The sequence below is a fragment of the Saccopteryx bilineata genome, chromosome 10, assembly GCF_036850765.1.
Source record: "Saccopteryx bilineata isolate mSacBil1 chromosome 10, mSacBil1_pri_phased_curated, whole genome shotgun sequence".
Lineage (NCBI taxonomy): Eukaryota > Metazoa > Chordata > Mammalia > Chiroptera > Emballonuridae > Saccopteryx > Saccopteryx bilineata.
Genome location: NC_089499.1, coordinates 65,551,557 through 65,577,745, shown reverse-complemented (window position 1 = coordinate 65,577,745; position 26,189 = coordinate 65,551,557). Strand labels below are relative to the sequence as shown.

Sequence of the window (26,189 nt, the reverse complement as noted above, 5' to 3'; positions counted from 1 at the left end):
GAGAAGATACAGAACACCCCGTGATTAATGAGAAAGGAAGAACAATATTATGATGACCAACATTTTTACAATGAAAAGACAAAAATAAATTGAAGAAAACAATATTGTAAATAAAAGAAACATTTTATTCATTGCAATAATATACTATAATATGATAAATGCATGATAAAAACATTTGTAATATTTATATTGTAATTGTTTACATGTCTATTAATTTTTAACAATAAGTATAAGAAAAAAGTACTCATTTAGAGAATATTATCTGAATGAATATTTTTGTCAATGTATCATCTTGTAACAATATATTGAAAATATCTGAACAAGAAATATCCTTCATATTGAATTTTACGGCAAGTGCTGCAGCTAGAGTATCAACATTCAATCTCGATTTCTCACTTGTTCAAAAATCATTAGCAATTGAAAAAACTCTTTCAACTGCTGCATTAGTTCCAGGCAGCACAATGTAAATTGAACAAGAATAAATAAATTTTCACACGGAATATGTTCATTTCTGAAATGGCTGAATATTTCCACCCATCTTTTATCAATTTCAATGTGTTCATTTTCCCATTGTATTAATTTTTCAGAATTTAAATATACATTCAGTCTTCTAATTTCTTCAAAGAGACAATTGTCCTCTATTTTGATGTCTGGCATTTCTTTAGATAAAAACTCAAGACAAGATCAGTATCTGCCCAATATACTTGCGATGAAGTAAAAAAACACCATTGAAAATTGTTATGTCCCATGATGTTTGTTTCAGACCATTCTTTGATATATTGAAAACATGTCTGGTAAAAATCCTGCACTTCTTTGTTTAACTGTTTTGTTATGCCTGAATTTGATTCCTCTAAGTTTGACAATGTTCTTTTTATAATTAAAGGAAGAAATTTTTCTTCAAAATGAGATTTATATTGAAGGATAAAATCATTCAAAATAAGACTAATTTCCATAGCTGAAATGTGTTCACCTTCAATCTTTTGAATCGTTTTGTAAAAAATAGATGCTTGATTATGTACAAAATACATTAATATCTCAGATATTTTTTTATTGAAAAACAATTCCAGGATTTTAGGGCATTTGTCTAAGCTTAAAAAATATGAACGAAGAGGCTCAAATAATTATAGAGCATGCTCTATGGCAGGGTTAGAGCAAGCCATCTGACTTTTGAATATCCTAAAAGTTTTTTGTATTCAACATTTGCTTCTTCACAAAATTGTTTTAAAGTAACATCACGAATGATAAAACAACTAAAATGTAAATAAATTGTAGTTATTATTACTTCTATATCAATTGGCACAGTACATGATGCTGTGTTGATTGCATTTGACAAAATATGAGCATTACGACCTATTCCTAGTATCTTCTTTTGGAGTAACTCTTGTAATTTTACATATACATTATTCACCCCTTTGTGTCTTCACCCACCAAAATTTGTATTTCACAGTAATTTTTAAACACTGATTTCAAAATAGCCTCGCATTTTGTCCTGGCACATGAAAATTTTGCATTGTGAAACTTTTTCAATAATTTAGTTGTACAATCCATACTATGAAAACTTTCATTGTGAATTATGGTATGAAATGCAAATGTTCCCTCCATTGCAGCCAACTGTTTTTCATCTTCAAAATAATTCGAAGCTTTAAAAAAAACTTGTTACTTTACAACTGGAAGCTGATGCATCTAATGATGCTTATGTCTGTTGGTGGTCAAGTGTTTCCTTATCACTGCTCTGTCCCCAACTGCAATACAAAATTTTCTGCTGCAAATATTGCAGAAAACAAAGGTATCTTTCTTTGATATGAGGAATGGAAATTCCTTTTTCAATTTATCATTGAAATGGCATTTTCTCTTTTTTTATTTTTCCATCCCTTAAATGAAATTTAAAATTAAAATATAGAGCTACATGAATGATGCAAGCACATTATGAACTGAAAACGTTACATCATAGTAGGCAAATTTTCTGGAAGCTAAATTAACAAAACTAAATACTAAACAAAACCACTAATTTGGAGTGATATTCAGGTGTATTTATCATTTTCTAATTAAAACATGTTTTATGCAACTATTTAATCAAAATGCGTTATTAATAGATATGGTTTGAGGTTAGATTTCCACTTTAAAATTTGAATTTCGGGAAAATACTTGTAAATAAAATTATACATAATTGGAAATTATTAAATAGATAATAAATAAAACGTGAATTGTGCTTACCTATGATTGAATATTTACTGAGAAAGAAATAATCGTGAATCTACAATGTCGTATGTGCCGTGTTGTGTTTCAGTAAGAAGTGCACAAAGCCATTTGCGCGCTCGGTATATCACATGCTCTCTCAAGGTCTCCCGTGCGGAACGCTTGCATCTCATTATCATGTCTAGACACACTGTACTGATCCTTGATGAATCATCATGTCAAATACAAATATGTCACATCACATGCAATGGATCGACTCTGCATCGACCGAATACGGACATTTACAGATTAGTCTTCCAATATCAAAAAGGAGGACCTGTAGGAGGATACTTTTCAAGGGAGGACAGAACTTAAAAAAGGACTGTCCTCCCTAAAGGAGGATGATCGGCCACCTTATTAATATTCTAGGCAGACACAAAATAAGAACTTTGGGGAAAAGGCAATTTTAAAAAAGGGCATTTGAATGTCAAATATTTCTTAGGTTCCTCCTGCCCTGTCACAATTCAAATGATTTCCATTTTAACTGCTTCACTTTCAATAATTGTAGGGACCACAGTTTTGACATTCACCAACTTTGGGATTTAACCATTCCTAACACATCACGGTGGGTTTTGTTGATGGTCTGCTTCACACGTTCTCTCCTGGGGCCCCGTTTCTGCCAGTGCTTCCAGCCTCTGCTGCTGTAAACTCCCCTTCGCTCTCTCCACCTCCTGTTTCAGGGCTGTCCTTGCTTCCATCCCTGAACTTGAAATGTTCTCTCTTTAACTGTTATCCTTAAATCAGCAGGGACAAGCCTGATGCCCACACTTTCCCCTTCTTTTGTTGAGTGTATGCTTGTGTGTCTGTTGTTTTTACCCCCTTCAACCAGAACTTCAACAAAATCTGCTCAGAGTCTGAACTGACTGTGCCCATTAGGAATTCTTCAAGTGCAGATCAGCTCTACTAAATGACCTTTTACTGTGGGTGGAGCGCAGAGTGTATTCCTAGCAGCCGTGGCTGATGCAATGCTGTGAGAATACTCCAGCTCCCAGAACCTTCCTGGGCATACCCAGGAAGGGAGCTCACCCGCTCTAAGGAAGTGACTTAGCGTCAACCACGCAGCTCCCTGATCTTTTCATCCATTGGCTATGAAGGACACGCTACCATCCTATTGGCTGAACCCATGTATATAAGCTAGTTTACTTCTTGAATAAAGTGGATCTGTGTCACTGAACCTGGTCCCCGGAGTCGGGACTTTGCGTCTCCGTCATCCTCACCCCCGGCAGGACTTCTCCACACTTTATAGATGCAAAAGTGACATCATGGGTTGCCTCAGCCCCACCCCACTTCTCAGCATGTATGGTTTTTCATTGCTAATTTCAACTTCTCAGTTTACCATTCAAAAGACATGACTTTTCTAATATCTATCCTGCAAACTCCACCTGGGATTCCCCAAACAAGCAGTATTCTTCTGACTCTCAAATTCATGAATTATAAAAAGTCTGCACGAGGAGCAGGAGTGAGGTCAAGCCTTCTTTTTCCAAGTGAGAGGAGGGGAGATAGACAGACTTCCTCATGCACCCCACTGGAATCCCTGTCAGGAGCCGATGCTCTGCTCATGTGGGCCATGCTCCCAACTGAGCTATTTTTAGCACCTGAGGTGGAAGAGGCTCCACAGAGTCATCCACAACAGACTGGAACATATTGAACCTATCAAGCCATGGCTGCAAAATGGGTAGGGAGGCAGAGAGAGAGAGAGAGAGAGAGAGAGAGAGAGAGAGAGAAGAGGGGAGGGCGAGGAGTGGAGAAACAGATGGTTGCTTCTTCCGTGTGCCCTGACTGGAAATTGAACCTGGGACATCCACATGCCGAGCTGATGCTTTACCACTGAGCAAACTGGCCAGGGCTGAGGTGAGGCCTTCTTGATCCTGAACCATGATTACATTTAATGCCTGGAAACACAAAGGATAAGTGAACATGGAAGAGGAAATAATACCTTCCTACAACTGATTTGTTTTCCCATCTAACCTGCTGATCCTGTGCAAATCACCCTGGGGAAGCCGAAGTTACAATCCTCAGAAAACCGTCAATTTCCTACTACACCCACAATTACCCCACAGTGTTCACGCTCTGCAGGATATTATTACCCTTCCAAGCTTTTGGCCTACTGTCCTGTGAACAGGGAACCAGATGGAAGTTTTGGTGGCTAAAATGGTTACACCAATTATTTATAGATTCGGACTAAAAATCACGTGAGCTGCCTTCTGTGGAATCCCATCTTCCCAGAGCAGGCTAGAAATAGACATAGTTATGAAAAGTCTCAGAATTATTTAGAATAATCCTAAACATGATATTGCAAGTAGGGAATAGTGGAGTTAAGCCTCAAGGATTTTAGGAGCTCTTTCATAAAGAAGAATATTGTTTTAGATCTTTTGGAAATCTCTAGAATGAGATCTGGTGGTTCAACTTTGAATCCTGTTGGTTTCAGTAGCATTGCCCCCAGCCACTTTTTCTTGCTGGGAAAAACAAACAAAAAACCCCTTTAAATTTAGACATGACTGCTTACATAACTCGGTGTCACCATCTCTGGGGTAGAAGGAAGTTATTTCTGATGCCTCAAAGGTGATAGTCATTCAATTGATATTTATTGAGAGGATGAAAGAATCAAAACATACTTCTTTTATTAGTACATGTACTAAGGATATGATTATGTATCATTGGAGAAAGTTTCCTAAAGTTCTCCTTTTTTTTTTTTTTTTTTTTTTTTTTTCATTTTTCTGAAGCTGGAAACAGGGAGAGACAGTCAGACAGACTCCCGCATGCGCCCGACCGGGATCCACCCGGCACGCCCACCAGGGGGCGACGCTCTGCCCACCAGGGGGCGATGCTCTGCCCATCCTGGGCGTCGCCATGTTGCGACCCTCCTGGGTGTCACCATATTGCGACCAGAGCCACTCTAGCGCCTGGGGCTGAGGCCACAGAGCCATCCCCAGCGCCCGGGCCATCTTTTGCTCCAATGGAGCCTTGGCTGCGGGAGGGGAAGAGAGAGACAGAGAGGAAGGCGCGGCGGAGGGGTGGAGAAGCAAATGGGCGCTTCTCCTATGTGCCCTGGCCGGGAATCGAACCCGGGTCCTCCGCACGCTAGGCCGACGCTCTACCGCTGAGCCAACCGGCCAGGGCTCCATTTTATTTTTTAATTTTGACATATATGTAGGTTTTCTTTTTCCTTTTTGGGGGGATGAAGTGGGAGGGGAAACATTTCTCGAAGGATTCCTTTGTATTCAATAATACTTCATTTGTGCCACTTAATTTTAAGTTCACAACAAGCTACAATTGTTCGCATCTTACAATGGCATAACAACTTGGCTGAGGTTAACCAGTTTGTTCTGGGTCACCCAGACAACCAACTTTGGAGCCCAAGACCCAGCTGTTCCCAAACACGGCCCGTTTGGCTGTGATTCACAATTGAGAAATGCTGATTTCTGTTCATAGTCATAAATCTAAAAATCAAGATGGAAGAAATCTTTGAAGAGTGGCTGAGTCTACTAAAATTTTTTAGAAATGCTCACATTTTCATAGCTAAAACGCCATTTAAGGGAATCAGCAAAAGTTTGTGCCTTTGTTTATCTTTTATTTCCTCCCTGAAGTCTCCTGGGAGACACGGACAGTCACATGCCTCGCTCTGACGGCTTTCTTCAGGATCTCTTGTTAGCAGACTCATTTGTCCACAAACTACCTAAAAAGCTTAAAATAAAAGGAAAACGTAGAATTAAACTTCTATCTGCTGACATTAATACCTGAGTTATGGTGCTAATCCTAAAATAAGCTATTGCATATTTTAAATTTTTATTGATATCCATTTGAATATATATAACATCACTAAACATGTGATAAATTAATAAGTTTAGATGCCACTTCTTGGAAAGGAAAAATTCCTCATTCATCTGAAAGTAAAGACTCTGCCATTCTTTCAAACTTGCTTGAAATTAAAACAAACTTCTGTGTTTTCCTGGTTAACTGTAATTCTCAGGGGAAAAGCACTCAGCTGGTTTCTCAGGTGAGAAAAGAACAGTAGGATTCCAAGTCATCCCTACCCCCAAGGCCACACACGGATGTTAACTGGGCCACAAACAAGGGTCTTGAGAAATAGTACAATTCCAGGCCCTCTGCTCCATGAGCTTGAATGATGTCAGTTGGAAGAAATATATTTTATAAAAATTACAATAAAGGCCCTGGCCGGTTGGCTCAGCGGTAGAGCGTCGGCCTAGCGTGTGGAGGACCCGGGTTCGATTCCCGGCCAGGGCACACAGGAGAAGCGCCCATTTGCTTCTCCACCCCTCCGCCGCCGTGCTTTCCTCTCTGTCTCTCTCCTCCCCTCCCACAGCCAAGGCTCCACTGGAGCAAAGATGGCCCGGGCGCTGGGGATGGCTCTGTGGCCTCTGCCTCAGGCGCTAGAGTGGCTCTGGTCGCAACATGGCAACGCCCAGGATGGGCAGAGCATTGCCCCCTGGTGGGCAGAGCGTCGCCCCCTGGTGGGCGTGCCGGGTGGATCCCGGTCGGGCGCATGCTGGAGTCTGTCTGACTGTCTCTCCCTGTTTCCAGCTTCAGAAAAATGAAAAAAAAAAAAATTACAATAAAGCAACCATTGAGTTATTAAAACTCAGTTTGTATGGGTAACATTTCCAAGCCTATCACCTAAAATTAAAGAAGCCCCCCACTTTTATTAGGTTAGAGGAGGGGAGACAGAAAGACAGACTCCCACATGCACCCTGACCGGGACCCACCTAGCAACCCCCATCTGGGGCTGATGCTTGAGTGATCTTTTCAGCCCTGAGGCTGACATGCTTGGACTAACCAAGCTATCCTCAGCACCAGGGGCCAGGCTCAAACCAATCCAGCCACGGCTGCGGGAGGGGGAGAAGAAGAGAAGGGGGAAGGAGAAGGAGAGAAGAGATGGTCACTTTCCCTGTGTGCCCTTATGGGGAATTGTATGGCCACTAGTCACAGCCACCATCACAGCCACCTGCCCCGTGCAGGTTCGCATTTGATTCGAACAAACATATACATCATATTTACAAAGTTACTTGATCAAGAGGAATCAAACCCAGGATGTCCATACGCCGGGCCAATGCTCTTTCCACTGAGCCACCAGCCAGGGTCTAAAGAAACTCATTTATATGGTGCTTGGAAATATACCTTTTCCCTTGGGTTTAAATCCTTATGTTCCACAAATAACTTTCCCGCTGCCACAGAGTGTTGTAGGATCAATTGTCTTCGACAAGAGAGTAAAAGTCATCAATAGCATGTTGAACAATGGATGCCATCCCCTGTATTCTCTTGTTCAGGAAAATAAATCATCCTGAAAACTTTTATTATGCTCTATGTAAAATGGAAGCACATCAGCACTTGTGTTTTCTTCTCCTGTGTTGGTTTGGCGAGGTGCCTCAGGCTGGAAAGAATGGCTAGGGGTTGCCAAGCAAGGGTTGGCTTGGTTCTGTGCCCATTCCTCTAGGGGATGTAAACATCCTGCCCTGGAACTCTTCACGGACCTGTAGCTAGAAAACTCCCACATGCACAGGGTGCAGCTGGGAGACCTGGAAACCATGAGTCACAGCACCGGCCAGGCCCTGCTGGGTAATGAGAAGGTCAAAGGTTTAACTTTATCCACTCCACCCCAGCCCCCAGTGTACAGGTAGCATTGAATTGAGAGGAGATATATACAGGAATCAATGGGCAAAGAAAACTAAGATATGATGAGCACCCTGTAAAGCCAGTAGCCACAGCACCATTACAGCCGCCTGGTCCATGCAGGTTCGCATTTGATTCAGACGGATGGTAATGAAATAATGGAGCCAAGAACTGGTGGGCCATTAGCTTTAATCCTAGCTTGCATCAGCAGGCAAGAAATACACACAGTGGGAAAACACTTCCCTTTCCATTCAGGGCTCTCAAACCCACTGACTCATCCGAGTTTCCTAGAATCAAAGGTTTCTACCTCACCAGCCTTATTCACTTCTGTTCCCCATCTCCTTCTCTCTGCACAAACTGGCTTCTCCTTCAGCACTTCGCCATCTTGGCTATTTCTCCTCTCCTCCACGTGGCCTTTCTCTGCTCTCTTTTCTCTGCTCTCCTACAGCATGGGCTCCTCCTAGAACATAATCACTCTTCCCTGGAACAACATGATCTCTCTTCCTTTTAAAACCTTTTGGCGTGAAAGCCCTCCCCTAACACATATTAACGTAATCACGCCCATCCCAAGCAAGAAGGGCAACTAATATCACTTAGGTGACAGGCTTCCACATGGGCAGCACCATCTTTAACAAAGTGAGCATAATATATTTTATTTGTTCAACAGTTCCCATCTCCTCTCTGCACAAACTGTACAAACTGGCTTCTCCTTCAACACTCCGCCATCTTGGCTGCTTCTCTTTTCCTCCATGTAGCCTTTCTCTGCTCTCCTTCTGCATGGGCTCCTCTGCCCCATTTTATAGTGTAGAAATCAAAACGTTTAATTCAATATACAAACAAGGAAGTCTCTGATACAAAGCCATTTATCTGATGCATAAATGGGATTCCAAATGAGAGTGCACCGCCCCCATCATGTAACAGTCAAGGGTGTGGGGAAAAGCTTAGGCTTAAAACTAAGCCTTAGGCTATAACGACCCTGCCTGCTTAAAGCCTGTCCCCCATGCCCAATGTAAACTATAAGCGAGCAAATATATACATCATATTTATAAACTTATTTGACCAGCACACCCACCAGGCACATATCTGATACATGCCACGCTCTTTCATATGCATCATCTCATGTCACATTGAATGGGGCAGCTCAGTGGATAAGGCTGGGCTTGACAGTCAGACATACCCTGGCCACCACTCACTGGCTGTGTAGTCTTGGGAAATTTGCATCACCTAATTCTCAGTATTTTTATCAGCCAAGTAGGAATGTATTACTGAAATCCTCTCATACCAGACTGTCAGGAGCAGTTGCCTGGGATTCTTAGAGCATACACCCTGAACCAGCCCCTCCTAGGGAATCACCTCACCCATGATTAAAGGGAGGAACTAAAGGGAGGTGAGGGCAGAGTCCCTAGGGCCTGAATAGCTGCAAGGGCCAGTTTGCTCTTACTGGTTGATACTCATAGCACAATACTTGTTAGGTAGCTATACAAGGTTGTCCTAGGGACAGGGGAGTTGATTCTACAGGGCCTATCACATCACAGGCCCCAAATAAATGATGGTAATTATGCCCATTACACAGGTAGGGAAAGCTGGGCTAAACAAGGTTAAATAACATGGTGAAAATCATGCTATGGAACCAGGATATCCATTTAGTTGACACAGATTCTCAACTCCCTATTAACCTTGATGTATGAATGGGAGAATCAGAAGAACCCATTTAATAATGGTATAAAGGACCATCCCTTCGAGAGAGAGCCATTGCCTCCGCTAGATTTCAGATGGTCGTGCTCACCTTGAATGTCACCCTTGAAGATTCCTAAGAAAAGCAAGCATAAATCTTGTTGTGATGACAATGTTTAATTATGTCATTAGACTTATTATATGGAAATTGCTTTTCTCAAGACTGAACAGAATCAGCTGGTCTGAGCTGAGGAATGGAGTTTGACAGGCACATAGCTCATCTTCTCAACCACAAGTTAATGTGATGCTATTGTTATGTTTGGGGACTCTGAGTTATTACTAAATTATGTCTCCCTGCTTCCTGTGTTTTCTGAGGGTGGGAGAAGAATATGTGTAAAAAGATTCAATACTGCCTGACATGTGGTGGCACAGTGGATAAAGCATCAACCTGGAACACTGAGGTCACCAGTTCAAAACCCCAGGTGTTGCCAGTTCAAAACCTGGGCTTGCCTGGTCAAGACACATATGGGAGTTGATGCTTCTTGCTCCTCCCTCCACATTCTTTCTTTCTCTAAAATGAATAAATTTAAAAGAACTTAAAAAAAGATTCAATACATAATTTTATATTGTCAATACAATCACTCTTTTAAGAACTTGTATAATGGTAGGATATTGTCAGGATATATTAAAAACAATAATGGCTCATTCATTGGAAGCATGATTCTCACACCGTAGTCACAACACAGATCCTGTACCTTGCTCTCTCAGATAAAGCCTTCTGATTCTACATCTGCTCTCTACTGACTATTAGCACCTGAGTATGAAACAGTCACCTGGGTGCTTCTCTGGCAATAGAACCTAGGACAGTTAAGTTTTAAGAGAAAGGGGAAGAGACAGAAACATCACAGCGAAGGTCAGAATGGAGATGATTCCAGAAGCAATCTAAGATTTGGCTGTTCAATGTGTGACTCCTGAGTCAACAGTCACCTGGGACCCGTCAGAAATCAGAAACTGAGGCCCATCCCTGTTCAATGGGTCACAATCTATACTTTAATAGGATGTCCAGCTGATTTGTATGCAAATGGCTGTTTGAGAAGTTCTGCTCTAGGTGGCTCAGCCACTGCTCGGACTTGATGGATAGGGACTGGTGGGGTGGCCTTGAGCAAAGATGAAGTGGTGAGAGGTGGAAAGATATCCCAGCAATTATTCAGTTCTGCTGTCTGAATTGGCTGGAGGAAAGTCTCTCCTGAGCTGATGAGCAGGCCAGCGGCGCAGTTGCACATAGCATGGCGGCCATCTGTACATGAAAGGAAACAAACATTGTGCAGGGTGCAGAACTGCGGCAGAGGCTAAGCATGGCCAGGTGTTTAAGCGGCAAAGGCAGTCTTGAAGATCAAAGGCAAGTCAATTGTAAAAAAGAACATCTTACCCACCAAATCCAGGCCCTCTGAATGAAGAGAGGGTGACATCTGAACAGACCAGATGTTAGCAGCCGAGGGATCCTGAAAGCCTAGAGTAAACTCTCCAAAATAGCTCTGTGGCATCAAAACCTCATTATCTGGCCTACCACTAAATATAAACACAGGTTCTATAAGAAGAGAGAAAAGTCCTTCCAGGCACTCAGCTGAGGTGGTAGGAATTTTCTGTCCCTGTGGTAAATGGGCAGTCATTAATTGTAAGACAGATGCTGAAGCCCCAAACGTAAGTTCTCTCTTGCAGATAATAAGGGAGTGCAGTTTTGGAAAGAGCTGTGTGAGCACTTTGCATTCCCCAGTCTGGGGTCATGGCAGGTGCCGTCTTCTGTGGGCCTGGGGTGGTGGCAGGGTATTTCTGTACGGAAGAATGGGTGGTTCTGGATAGAAGCTCCCACCCCTCATGGGCACACTTCAGATCTGGTACCAGAATGTGGTCACTCTGCCAGCAAGCCAGCAGGGTTGTGTGGAATGGGTGTTTCAACAGCTTGTGAATTTTCCACAAGTAATAGCTGGTTTCCTCATAACTGTGCCCACAGAGATTTTAATAAATACATTTAAATATAATAATTATTATTGTTATTTTACTTTGTACTTCTAGATGGCACCTTTCCTTCAAGTAGCTCAAAGAACTATTCTGGAATTATCCAATTAATCTTTGCAAAATTTCTATGAAGAAGGTGGGTGGCAGTTTCTCTGCCTTCCCAGAGACGAGGCAGACAGAGGGAGGCACAGGCCTGGAGTAACATGGGGATGGCACACAAACGGGAACTAGACACCCATACATCCTCTCAAGGTCAGAGTCCTCCAAGGTACATAGCTGCAGAGGCCAGGGCCTTAAGTACAAACACCTGTGTTCATACCTGGGCTTCACATCCTCAGTAAGACACATGCGTTTGTGCCAGTCACAGCCTCCTTGGGCTACCGTTCCATCTTTCAAAGGTTCCAGTGAGATGCTGGATGGTGGTGTGGGAAGGACGGCTGGGCTGTTGGGCAGGCTCTTCACAATTGCCACATACACTCTGTCTGTATTGGGTAGTGCAGCCTCTGGAGTCCACCCCCCCCCCTGGGCTTTTTAGCAGTTTTACTCATTGCAGTGCAGGTGGCAAAGTGTGGCATGGAATGAAGTTGGAGGGCCCAAGACCTGGCTTGCAACATGGACAGCCTGATTAAGATCCTGACTCCAAGACTAGGACTTTGGGAAGGTCACCCAACCACATTGAACCTGCTTCCTTGTCTGTAAATGGGGGTGGGGATGATTAAATGAGAGAGTGCAGATTAAAGGTCTGGCACTAGTCAATACCCAGTGAGTACAGAGAGAGCAGTGATAAGAACAGGCGGCTGTCAGACTGCCTGTGTCTGAATTCTAGCTCATCGCCTTCCAGCTATGTCACCACGCCTCCCTGAACAAGGAGGTGTCCTGTGAGGCACCAAGTCCCTGCCTGATCAATGTTATCATTAATCATATTATGATTGCTGCTTAATTCCTTGTTTCTATTTTGTCTTTGGAGCCATGAATACTGGACTCCACCCCCCAAGAAAAAAAGATGACTCCACAATTTGATGGTAAGATGGAAAGGAAAATAGTTCAGATCAGGCCATTTCCCCCAGTAAAGTGAAAGTAGTGTGTCTTAGCCGGAAAATGCTCCTTCGAGGACAGGCAGGCTGCAGGCGCCGCTCAAGAGCCACCTGACACAGAGCAAGTCCTTTGGCCTTTCTCTTAGTCAGCACATCTGCACAAGGAAGGTAACGTGTTCACCACCTTGACTTTTTGGGAAGGTGGCTTGAGCTAATGTATATAAATATACTTTGTAAACTTTAAATACTATAAACAGAAATTCAGAAACATACTTATTTTTCCAAAGCACACCAAGATCTCAATTTTCATTTGAGCAAGGGGAAACTAAACACTTCTATGTATGCTTCTATTTTTCATTTCTTTCAATAAAGAAAAAATTGAAGAGCTTTTGTCTCAGGTGTAAGGACGAAGACCCTTTAATTTCTGGCGTGCTGGCACCTGGGCTGTCTTCACGCCCAGCAAGAAAACCAAACCAAACAAACAGTATGTTGTCCACCACCCAGCAAACTCAGTCACTTGGGTTTCTCTTTGCCGAGTTTCTTGTGGAGACTTCAAAGCCTGGAGACACCTCTCCAGCAAACATGGGGAATTGTCCAGTAAGAGAGATGGCAGCTCCACCAAGAGGGACTTCGGGGGCAGAAACAGAGGGAAGACTGCGCCTGGTGCTCACTTCTCAGATGGACGGCACATATTTGCAGCCGGGGCCTAAGACTTAGCTCACCTCCAACATCTACAGCAAGGATGCCTTTCTTGGGTTCTAGGTGGTAAACAGTAAAAACTGAACTTGAATGAATTATATTAAATGCTTCCCTTTACCAATACCTTCCCTGCAGGTGTTCAGCCCCGTCGGAAGATGACGACAGTGGACTCCTCTACTTGAGGAAGAAGGGGGAGGGCAGCAGAGGGTGGGTCCAAGTGTCAGGTGGGTTAATTTCAAATTTTTGTTTCTTTTATATTGTTAATTCTTCTCCCAGAGCAGATTTTCCTTGACATGTTGTCAGTGACGTTTTTACCTTGAGCAGCTCTGAAGCTCTAATACAGAAAGTAAATCTTTACTTTCAGGAAAATTCTTTCATGGATTAAAATCTGCTTTTGAATCAAGAAGGAGATCATCTTTTCAAAACAAGAATTTATTTAAAAACTACAGTGTCATCTACAAACCTAGACAAGGAGTGTTGAGAGCCTCTGCCATCGGATAGGTGACCGTTGCTATGCTAGCTGGCAGAACCAGGGTGGGAGTAGGAGTTGGGATGAGGCGCCCACTCTGGGCCCAGCACACTCCCTGGACATTGGGAGGATGCTTTCAAGGCTGTGGCCTAGGTCTTGGGATAATGCCTGCAGCTACAGATCAGAGTGATGCCCCATGATGCACTAGGAAAGCAAACCACAGGGCCAAACAGGGCTGGGAGGTGCTCTGCCTGTCAACTCTCCTTGTTTGGTACTGAATAGGTGTCCAAAGGCTGGAGATCACCTGTTATGAACCAGGCATGGTGGCTTTCTGAACAGCCCTAAAACAATGGTGTTTACGGTGACCCTCTCTTACTGCATGCCTAATGTCGTAAGTTACTGAAATTGATTTCATGTGTTCTTAAATTCTTACAGTTAAAACAGTAAAAATTTTAAGCATGAACTAAATGGAGACAGATTAAATCAAATGAAGGCAGAGTGGAGTACAGGGATGTGTTGTTACAACTGTCAAGTTACAGTTGCAGAGGGAAGGGGACTAGACATGGAGTAATGGGGCCTGCAGCATAGATCCAGCTCTGGGGAGCACTAGTTTGTGACCTTGGGCAAGGGACCTGTAATGCCGGTGGCCTCGGCTGAGCAGGTCCACATTGGATTTGGGCACATGGTAGAAAAACTGCGGAACTGGAAAAAGTTGGCCATTACCGTTTAATAAAAAGTCTTGCAAGGGCGGATGAACAGACAGGCAGGGGAAACCAGTTCTCAGGCAAACAAACAGCAAAATGGCCCCCCACAGCAGCGGGCAGACAGGCAACCCATCATCCTCCCTGAGGGCAAGCACCCATAGCATTACATAGACTACCCACACGTGGCACTGCCATGTGTTCACGCACCAATCAACCAGGCGCAGTGCTTGTGGCTGGTAAACCAGCACCTAAGCCTAACACAGCTGTCTCCCCAGAGGCCCTTTCCTCTCTGAGCTTCAATACCCTCAGCTATGATATGAGGAAATGTCCCTGGATGGGCCTGACTCGGGCTGGGAACGGCTTCCTAGACTGCTTTTGAATCACCAGAAGTTGACTGACAGAATCAGGAAGCCCATGCATACCCAAAGTAAACGGAGGGTTATATTCCTTCCAAGAGAGTCCACACCTGCTTTGCGAGGTAGGTGCAGCTGAGAGGCCATCGTTGGTCTTGTGCCCAGGGAACGCAATCGTGTAAATGACAAACCCCAAAGAACCTCTCTTGTATGGGGTCTTAGGAATCTCAAATGGTAGTCCTGGGAGAGAGTCTCCAGCCTGGCTGGAGCCCTCCTGTGCTCGAGAGACAACACCCTACCCAACTCCCTCTCACCACTGTGGATTCTCTCTACGGCAGGCCTTCTTACAAGTCCCCGGCTGGTCCTGGTTGTCTCTCGATGTCAGCCAGGGACTTTGAAACGATCTGGTGGGCAGAGTACTTTATTTATCAATTCTGCTAAAAATTAACCTTAGGATTTCTACAACTTTTAAATATAGACACTTTTCACGTATTTTAAACTTCATACAATGAAGAAAATATCTATAAAAATTGGAGGTATGAAGTCTGTCACCATAATAAAACTTTAAAACAATCTATGTTTATTTATTGATTTATTTATTTTAGCAAGAGAGACAGGGACAGAGAGAGACAGAGATAGAGACAGACAGGAACAGACAGGAAGGGAGAGATGAGAAGCATCAATTCTTCGTTGCTACTCCTTAGTTGTTCATTGCTTTCTCATATGTGCCTTGACTGGGGGAGCAGGGAGAGGATACAGCAGAGCGAGTGACCCCTTGCTCAAGCCAGCAACTTTGGGCTCAAGCTAGCGACAACAGGGTCATGTCTATGACCCCATGCTCAAACCAGTGACCCTGCGCTCAAGCCAGTGAGCTCACGTTCAAGTCAGATCAGCCCACGCTCAAGCCAGTGACCTCGGGGATTTGAACCTGGGTCATCTGCATCCCAGTCCAACACTCTATCCACTGTGCCACTGCCTGGTCAGGCTATATTTTTATTTATTTATTTATTTTTGTGACAGAGACAGAGAGAGGGACAGATAGGAAGAGACCAGAAGGGAGAGAGATGTGAAACATCAATTCTTCATTGTGGCACCTTAGTTTCTCATTAATTGCTTTCTCATATGTGCCTTGACTGGGGGCTACAGCAGACCAAGTGAATCCTTGCTCAAGTCAGCGACCTTGGGCTCAAGCTAGTGAGCCTTGCTCACACCAGATGAGCCTGCGGCTCAAGCTGACAACCTCGGGGTTTCGAACTTGGGTCCTCTGCATTCCAGTTCAATGTTCTATCCACTGTGCCATCACCTGGTCAGGCTTTTTCTATTTTTTAAATGTTTATTTTATTGATTTTAGAGAGAGAGAGAGAGAGACAGAGCCAGAGACAGGAACTTTGATCTGTTATTGTGTGTGCCCTGACTGGGGATCGAACTAGCAACCTCTGTGCCTCAGGATGATGCTCTATCCAACTGAGCTATCCAGCCAAGGCAATCTGCTTTTAAAACCTGTATTGTGGCCCTGGCTGGTTGGCATCAGCCCGACATGTGGAAGTCCCAGGTTCGATTCCTGGTCAGGGCACACAGGAGAAGCACCCATCTGCTTCTCCACCCTTACCCCTCTCCTTCCTCTCTATCTTTCTCTACCCCTCCTGCAGCCAAGACTCTGTTGGAGCAAAGTTGGCCTGGGCACTGAGGATGGCTCCATGGCCTCCGCCTCAGGCGCTAGAATGGCTCCGGCCACAACTTAGCAACACACCAGATGGGCAGAGCATCGCCCCCAGGTGGGCATGCCGGGTGGCTCCCAGTCGGGTGCATGCGGGAGTCTGTCTGACTGCCTCCCCACTTCTAACTTCAGAAAAATACACCCCCAACCCCCCCCAACCTCTCCCAAAAGACCACCTGTATTGTGTCAGATAAAGACATTTTGTTCTTCAAGAGTTTAGTCTATGAACTATGTGTTTTTGTCTGCAACACAGGATTTTACATTTTGTTTTCTAAAAAAGAAATATGCAAATGAATGTGTGAAATGGTTGAGGATGAGTTATAATCAGATGTCACTGACACCTTTCCACAGGCAGAAATAGATCATCTGACGTTCCTGCATGCTCTAGCTTGCTCTCTGTCCTGGTGAAGTCCGAACGGGGCTTTGACCTCTGCCCTCTGTTATTCGAGAGCTGCCCTGTCTGGGGGCTCCACATGGAGAGAGACCTAACAAACGATAGAGCAGAACAGAAAAGTGAACATCAAAATAACTCCCATTTTTTTTCCTCTTGGAATTTGACATACACTCCAATTCTAGGAAATTTCCAGTAGAAACTATTAACAGTACACAATTCTTGTCACAGTGACTATAATTCAGGTGATATAAACACAAGATACAACACTGACAAGAAAAAGAATTACCGGTAGACTTAAAACCACAAAATTTAACTGATGTGTCTTCAGGGCCAATAATTTCTGCCTCTTGGAGTGAAGATAATGCAGACTTGTTGATCAGATGAGTGATGACTTAATTATCTATAGGAGGATTCTGACCCTTAGAAATTCACAGGGGCTCTGGCCGGTGATATTGGCCCTCAACCTTCACCTCCAGGTGAAGAGTGAAGAAAGTCTGACAGGTGTTACACCTACACAAATAAAGTTTAATGGCTATGGTTGCTTTAAAGAATTCCCTAAACATGGGGAGGAGACAGGTACTGTTAATAAATTATCACCTGAGGTCAGGTGGGTGCCTCTTCGCAAGACGTGCAGAATTTGTTTCCTTCTTTTTCTCACAAAACTTAGGGGGTCAGGGAACGTGAAGATACTCCAGTACTTTCAGCCTTTTGTATAGTGCACTTTTCACCAATGAAATCAAAGTAGGTTTTGCATCTCATTTGCATAATGGAACTTTGACTTGTTGTTTGCTTTTCTGATGTTCTTATTTAATTAGAACAAATCAAATGCTTTTTTTCATTGCTTCATATTCATTTTGAAATGTCTCCTAATTTTTGTGAGCAGTAGATTTCTTGTTCCTTACTTCCTTTCCCCACCCTTTGCCGTACTCCTCTTACCTAACCCCGGCCCAGGCAGCCCAATTTTCTTGCATATCTTCAGATATCCATAAACACTGTTTTTTACTACTAATACCATTTAGAAATTTTAAAAAATGGGGAGGCTAGCTATTATTATTGTTTGCATTTTTAAAATGAACATGCATTACTTTTATCCTAAAACTTTTTTGTAAGAATAAAAGGTGTGTAAACTCTCAAATATGCTTTTAAAACAACTGGCCAAGTATGTAAGACAAACAAAGAAACAAGCCTACCTTGATCAGAACACTGCAGTAACATGAAACAGTAACATCGAGATTTTAAAGCCAGTGGCTGACGCCATGGTGGCCGTGCAGGCTCTCAGTGGATTTGGGCAGATGGTAAAGGAATTGTGGAGCCAGGACATGGTGGGCCATTCCGTTTATTAAAGTCTCCTAATGGTGGACAAGCAAACAGGCAGGGAAGACCGCTTCTTGTTCTCCCATCCCAGGACCCCATTAGTCTCAGCACTCGCCAGCCAAAGAGGCCGGGCGGAAACCAGGGCCTGCAAACCCTAGGCCTGCAAACCCTAACTCAGTCTCGGGTCACACAGCCCAGACTTATTCTCTAGACTCACCCTCCGGGATCTATCTCTGCTCACTCTCTCTCTCTCCCTTTCTCTGCACTCTCCAGCAAAAAATTGCTGAGGGGAAAAACCCTTCTCCAGCAAACAATCACCCCCCCCCCAGCTGAAAGGCAGTCTGCATTTGCAATCTGCCGCCCTGAGGACGAACACCGCAGCCTTCCACAGACTACACACACATGGCGCTGCCCCAATACAAGGGAGCAAACCTAAAAACATTTGTTTACCCAACATTCCACCCCTTTTGCTCAATTCACAATCTGCACCACAGGTATTCCTGTGTGAGGAATGAGGTACATTATATAAACAAACTATAGGAACAGCACAAGTTATATAATTGAATAATTACAAAGGTGCCATTCTCAGTGTCTCCCTGAGCACTCTGCCCAAGGTGCCAACTGGAGGCCCATCTCCAGCCCCCTACTCCACCGTAGGTGAGAGGGCCTGTATAGTCCAGAGCTGTGTCCATAGAAACCTTCAAGTGTCCTTGGTGTGTCTCTCCAACTGGATGTGAGCAGCTTCCAGGTGCAGGAGGGCCTCCCCCAAAGCTGCACCCTCCCATCAGGGTCTCTCATACTGTCCAAAAGTGGCATGTCCATCCAACAAGGGAGCCGGTGTCCCTCTCTGGTCTCAGTCCAAGAATCAGTCCATGATAGACAGCCCAGCTGTCTATGCAAATCACCAAGGTAAAGGTCCATTACAGGCAAATAGGTTCACATAGGGCTTCAGGCCTCCCCTGTCATCCCTGTAGTCATGGCCGCTCTGAAGACGCTGCCCCAGGAGGAGCACATGGCACCAGTGGCCAATCTCTCCAGCTCTGCTCCAGAGAGCATGCTGCCATCCACCTCTATGTTCCACAATCACAGCAAGCCTACCAGGGCTCAGTAGATACTCTTTGCTGCTGGGTTTCTACCTTCTGCACGACCCCTAGCCAAGCTCTGAGTGTGCGGACGGCAGCTTCAGCCCGAACCTCCTCATCCTCAGAAGAGAAACTGGAAACGCCTGCTCCTGCTGACTCAGAGCCACTCGGCCAGCACAGCTCCATCTTCAGCGTCTGTGCTGCCGGCTCTCAGCCTGAAGCTGAACCTGCAGTTCTTCCTCCAACAACTGCTGCTGCCAATGTTCAACTTCCAGGGCACACTGCAACTCATGAACCCATTCGGTCTCCTTCTCCAGAGACCTTTTCAGTTCCAGGCGCCACTGGAACTCTGCCTGCATCTGCAGCTCTCAAACCCAGTTGGCCTCCTTTTCAAGCACTTGCTCCAGTTCAAGCCATTGCTGCTGCCCGGTTTGACCTTGGAAAGCATCTTGCACAGAAGTCTCGGTTTCCTCTCGCAGGGTTGTAAAAACAGCCAGCCCACGGTCCCCAAAAAGACAGCCATGGGGAACCATAACAATGACCAGTCCTCTCATCCCTCAAGAGTGCCTGCAGCTCCATACCAATCTGATCCAAACTCTGCTGGCTGTGCCAGATGTGAAGCCAGTGGCCGCCTACATGGCCAGTCAGGATCAGGTTCGATTCAAGCAGACCGGAGCTGTGGAGCCAGAAGATGGTGGGCCATTCCGTTTATTAAAGTCTAACGGCGGACGGAAGTGGACGAGCACACAGGCAGGGAAGACCGCTTCCCTTTCTCCCATCTCAGGCCCCACCAGTCTCAGCACTCCCCAGCCAAACAGGCCGGGCAGAAATCAGGGCTCCGAAGCCCTGACTCGGTCACCCGTTCCACAACCTGGACTTATTCTCCATACTCACCCTCTAGACTCTCTCTCTGCCCCCCCCCTCTCTCTCTCCCTGCACTCCAGCAAAAACTGGCTGGGAAAAAACCCTTCTCCAGCAAACAATAGCAAACAATGGCCCCTCTTAAGTAGGAAGGCAGTGCACAATTTACAATCTGCTGCCCTGAGGGCGGGCACCCGCAGCCTTTCCTGCACATGGCGCTGCCCCAATACAAGGGGGCGAACTTAAAACACGTTTTTCTACCCCACAGAGATCCACAAAAGAACAGCACTGACAGTTTGTACAGGGCCTTCAGCACATTTTCTCAATGCCCCCACTCAATGATGCATCTTTCCTGTTCCCCAGGTGAGCAAACTGAGGCTCAGAAAAGTCAGCTCACTGAAAGTCACAAACTAGCCAGTGCAGTGCAGAGAGGCAGGAGCTAGTCCTCTCACGTCAAGCACAGCACTCTTTCCCAGCATGCACCGTCCCCAGCAGTGCAGGATAGCTTTCCTCAGGAAGGCTCTCTGACAGGCTTCCAGCAGTGTCCTTCCTCCATTCAACAGAGAGCTGAGCCTCTCCGGGAGGGCTCTGAACCAGGAGATGTGGAAAGACCTGGGAACTCTCAAGTTAGTGCTACACTGACCAACAGTCCACTACAGTGAGCCAAGGCCACAGAGGCTGCAGGATCTTTCAAGCACTTCCTAGATGGCAGGAAAGAACAGGGTCTCAAGAACTCAACAAACTTCATGGTAGAGGGACCCTGGCTCACCCTCAGTGCACCGGGCTGGGTGCACGGGGAGGGATGGAGGTGGAAGGCAGGGGATCCCGGGGCCTTGGCTGCGGCAGCTTGGAGCCCATGCATCCCAGGTGGGGAGACAGCCCTGGACCCAGCCCACCATGGAAGGGAGAAGTCTCTGTACATTTTGCTCATTGCTGGACTCTAAATTATAGCTTTAATTATTAAGGGTCCTGGAATGCCACAAATGTTTTGAAAGCTGCCTGTCAGGATCAGAAAGATCCCTGGAGGAAGGACCTTCAAACCAGTGTCAAAAACAAGAGATGGGCACAGGCGATCCCACCTCCCTAGGCACATGGTGATCTAGTGGGCTGTGCCGCATGGAAGTACACCTGCAGACGTATGAAAATGGAAGGCACAGCATGGACAGTTGCATGCTGTGCTTCCATATCGAAGGGAAAACCATCTGGGCCTTCTTCCTGAAATTGTGAAATAAAGGTATGAATGAACCCTTCATTTCTGGAAGTCGTTTTGGGAAAGGTGTGAGGCACACCCAAGGACAATCCAGGGACCATATTTTGTGCAACAGTAATTCTTCTAAATATAGGATGTAGAGCGATCACAAGAGGATGGGAGCTGTGTCCTTAGATGCTCCACAGAACAGGCGGCGGCCAAGCTGCTCGGAGGGCTTTGCACCGAACTCCCGGGCTCCCTGATCCAGCAGAAGGCTCACTGCCCTCGCAGGACAGGCTGTGGAGAGGACCCACCGCCCATGTTTTGCACCAGCACTTCTCCTGTCTTCGGCCCACCCTACCAGGTGCAGGACCCCCTGCACACAGGGCATTTCCTTTCCAACCAGGTAGAAGTAAATTTCCTTATCCAAACTCGGGCTAGCTCTAACGTTTGCCAGATATCACAGGCCAATTTCTTTCCTTTTTTCAAACCTCATCTTTACAGCAGAAACATAAAAGGGGAGATCTATAAACATTTCAGATTCATAATATACTACTTCCTTTAGGTTCTTCTAAGTGGAAACTCTGCTTTGGACAAAAGGTGAGCATCTACTAAAAAGTAATTTTCTCTGTCAGGAGGGCTCACTGTGCACTCGATCGCAGCTGAAACATGTTTTAATAAGGCCCTCCTCCTTTAGGAGCGAAGCCTGGCTGGTTTTCAGCCCCATCCAGGGCGCAGGAGGAGGAAGATGGCTCTGAGGTACCCTTTTGTTACTCTAATCAGAGCCAGAAGGGCTGTATTGACTTTTGGGCCTTGGGGAGTTGTAGTTTTCATATCCATCTTAACCAAGAAAATCTAGTTTGATTAATTTGTCATCAAGGGAATGTGTGACCCTCTCAGAGCCGGGCCTTTGAAGTGGACGGGAAGCCAGGGCTGCGAAGGCCCCGCAGCCAGCTGGGGCAGCGGGCGGAACAGCAGAGCTGCCTGCTCTCACTTACAACACATTAAAAATCAAAACCTCTTCCACACATGTGCAAAGTTGGAGGGCTCCCTGTCCAGAGTCTCCTTTTGTTTACTTCAATGTTGAAAATAGAGTTATCAGAGCTACAAAGCATGACCTGGAGAACACTTGGCTAGGACACCAAGCACAGGGTGGAAAGAGTTGACCTCCTGCCCATCTCAGAGGGCCACTGCGGGCAGGAGACTGGGGAGGCGGGGCTCATGTCAGCGGGCACTTCTGGAATGAATAATCAGAAGGGTCCCCAGCTGGGTCAGGGGACAGATGCTTATTTATGATGTTCGGGTCTTGTTAACCTGTACTTAGAGGAGTTTTCAAACTGCTGAAAATACATAAGGTAGTGGCCCCAAGATATTATTTAATCCTAGACTTAGTGCCGTATTTCTTGCTCAGATGCTATATATACTTTATAAGAATTACAGGGCTTTAAAAAATTACAGAGTAAGCAATCTTTAGAAATTCCACAGTAAAAGAATCCCCATATTTAACATGTTGGTGCAAAGGCCTTTTTATGATGGTTACCCCTCAGGTATACACATAAAGACATAGTGAATCACTGAGCAAAAGTCAAGGGCTCGCTTGGCTTTTAAAAATGTTTGAAAAGCACCAACAAATTATAAACAGCCTTTGTGGTTACTGAATTCAGTGTCAAAACTATTATTAGAGAATTTAAAATCATTAATTAGATTAGTGAAACACTCGGCTTTAGAAATATAACACTATTTGGACTTACACAAACCTGTGTATGACTTTTAAACATTTCTTAATTGAAACATACACTGAGTTCACAGCATGTGGAACTCAGAGATGTTTAATATACACTTCCTGCTGCCTTTTTTATGCTCTACAAGTTAAGAAGTTTTAATGCCTTTTACCAATCCACTAAAAATTATAAGCTCCATGAAAAAGGGACAATGTCATATCTTGGTTACTTTTGTATTCCCAGTGCCTAGCACTTCATAGTTGTTCAATAAATACTCACTGAGTGAATAATTCAATATCCCAAGCAGTCCTTATCTCAGATATACTAATGCTTATCAACGTTGCTTTACTGTCTCCAGGATTAAAAGAATAGCATGAAATGCAGGGAATTCTTGGGAGCCTCTTCAAATCATCCAATGATAATTTCAATGCCTACAACCCACAGAGCACAATATAGGGTTTAGGCTTCAACAAGAATTTTTTCAGCTTGGGAAACATTTTCATTAACTGAACTTCCTTATATTCTTGAGTAACAAAGGCAAGAACATCCTTAGAAAATAATTAACTGGAGCCTGACCAGGTGGTGGTGCAGTAGATAGAGAGTCAGACTAGGATGCGGAGGACCCAGGTTCGAAACCCTGAGGTCGCCAGCTTGAGTGTGGGCTCATCTGGTTGAGCAAGGCTCACCAGCTTGGACCCAAGGTTGCTGGCTTGAGCAAGGGGTCACTTGGTCTGCTGAAGGCCCGCGGTCAAGGCACATATGAGAAAGCAATCAATGAACAACTAAGGTGTCGCAGCGAAAAACTGATGATTGATGCTTCTCATCTCTCTGTTCCTGTCTGTCTGTCCCCATCTTTCTCTCTCTCTCCGTCACAATAAAAAAAAACAGAAAAGAAAAATAATTAACTGGAAAGTTCATTCAGGTTTTAAGTTGATTCATGGCAAAGTGACTCACAAGTCAGATACATAGAGCTCAAGTGAAGAAAGCAGATTTGTTTTCCCCAATATGGTGTGATGAAGAAGAAGTAGAAAGATAAGTAGACAAGCATCTAGAAGACTAGTAAGTTGGGACAGTGTTATCACCAACAACTTGCAAGGCCTCAAACAACTTAAGCCAGACCAATACTTCAAGAGGAAAGTGCCAATGTTGGATCAGTTCACTCTTTGCCATATGGATGAATGGATGCAGTCAACCAATGGAAGTACCATTAACTAACTCTATCAGAGCAAAGTACTGAGCTGGATGCCTAAATATGTTATCTGCTTTGGAAAAGCTCCTCTACCTCTTCCAATCTAAAGATAAGAGAACTGGAGCTCAGACAAGATGAGAAACTTAATCAAGACACAAGCTAATGGGATTTCAGCCCAATAAAATGTCAAACTAAGCTCTTTGCATCATTGAAGTCTGCTTCCCTTCTGATTGTTAACATCCAAAGCTAAGCTGGGCATCTCACAGGGGTTCAACCCAGAGAGAATCCCATGGTCTCCCACACAAATCTCCAGATCTCTTACTAGGATATGTAACTCTGCTCAAGTAATCAAATTCTCTCTTCCTCTCTTCTCCTTTTCAATCCCTGGTAGAGCATTTGCAGCACAAATAGTTAAAGGTCACTAGTAAGAAGCAAAAGAGGGATTTTACATGATCCATCTGTGCTGGGATAATGCAGAACTGGCTGTGAATATGTGGAAGGGCCTACACTACACCAGTAATTCTTTTTCACCTGCCATCCACACCAGTCAAATGTGTTATTTTTGTACATTCTTTAGAGAAGAGTGTTAGGCATGTGCATCTACAGATTGGGCACTCAATGAGTAAGACAGAAAAGCAAATTTCAAGTAAAAAATTTGAATTCTTAGTTAAAACCTTGAGAAAGTAAGCAAGTGGATGGTGTGTCATAGTTATACACTGATTTCAAGTCAAATCTGTTTTTGTGGAATTGATACAAAGAAGATTAGAAAATGTATTATTTTTTTCCATATAAGGTATGGATTGAAGGAAAGATTACTGACTTTAACAGCCAGAAAATTTGGGGATCTAGCAGCAACTTTGCCACCACCTGCTTAAACAAATTCTTTATACTTTCTGGGTCATTTCTTCATTTGTCAAAGGAAAAGGTTGAACTAGACCAGAGTTTTTCATTTTTTCCCTTAAAGCTATAGATCCTTTTGGAAACAAGCTCTTATAAGAAATATCCAAATTATTGTACCTCAGAATCTTTGCTTTCCATCAGTTCAGGCTAGCGTTGGGAGAACTGGCTGGAGCTACACACTACCTTACATGTGTCTTGGCTCTGTGACTCACTGTGTGACCTTGGGCAAGTTAGTTCACCTCTCTGAACTCAGTTTCTACAAACAGAAAATGGAACAACCATAACAGTACGTGTCTCACAGGGTTAGGGGTGAAGTAAATTAGTTAACTACTTAGATGGCTTGGAACTCCGTATGTTAGCTGTTAAAATTAATAGTAAAGCGTGAACAGTGTGACCCACTACAACAGAAGCATGTCAAGCTCTGCTGAATCACTGACCTATGGGGTAACGATTGCTTACAGAGTATCAATTTCTGCTCTTATCATTTAAAGAGCTTATATATAACTTTTGTGAACCCAACTTTCTTTAGAAGAGGAACTTCTATAAAAAAATAATGTTTATCACTTGAGTGATAAAACCAGAAAGAAATGCAAGGAGGTGCCTATTGTAAGGCGGGATAATAGTTATTTTAGGGGAAGTTGGGGTTGTGATTGGGAGGAGACTGGGGAAGGGGCTTCTGGGTGGCTGGCACAGTCCTATTTCTTGACCTGAGAGCTCTTATAGGAATGTTCTCCTTATTACAGATTACTAAGTTACACATTTGTTTTAAGTCATTTTCCCATATCATTGTTTTATTTTACAATAAGAGTTTTAAAAAGTGGTATTTCATAAAGAAAAATCAATGAGTACATAAATTATGCTTCCCGACTTCCAAAATGTTAACATTTTGCCACACAGTACACATCATTATGAGTATGTTATTGTTTTATGACACTTTAAAAAATACATTTTACAATAGGAGCTTTGTTTGCACTATTGAAAAGTATTTCTATAGAACCAATCACCTGGGG

General features: G+C 44.2%; 1 protein-coding gene across 2 annotated transcripts in view; it reads right to left on the bottom strand.

The window, feature by feature from the left end:
* Positions 1 to 218: 218 nt before the first annotated feature.
* EIF4E3 (eukaryotic translation initiation factor 4E family member 3) overlaps positions 219 to 26,189 on the bottom strand; it is an 88,981-nt gene continuing 63,010 nt past the window's right edge. The window contains exon 7 of one of the 2 annotated variants that reach the window (XM_066245838.1): positions 219 to 4,127. In XM_066245838.1, the coding sequence (XP_066101935.1) occupies positions 4,057 to 4,127 (71 nt within the window). In that variant the 3' untranslated portion in view covers positions 219 to 4,056. Of the gene's footprint in view, positions 4,128 to 16,781; positions 17,015 to 26,189 lie in introns of those variants that run through there. The other variant, XM_066245837.1, reaches the window with a different exon arrangement.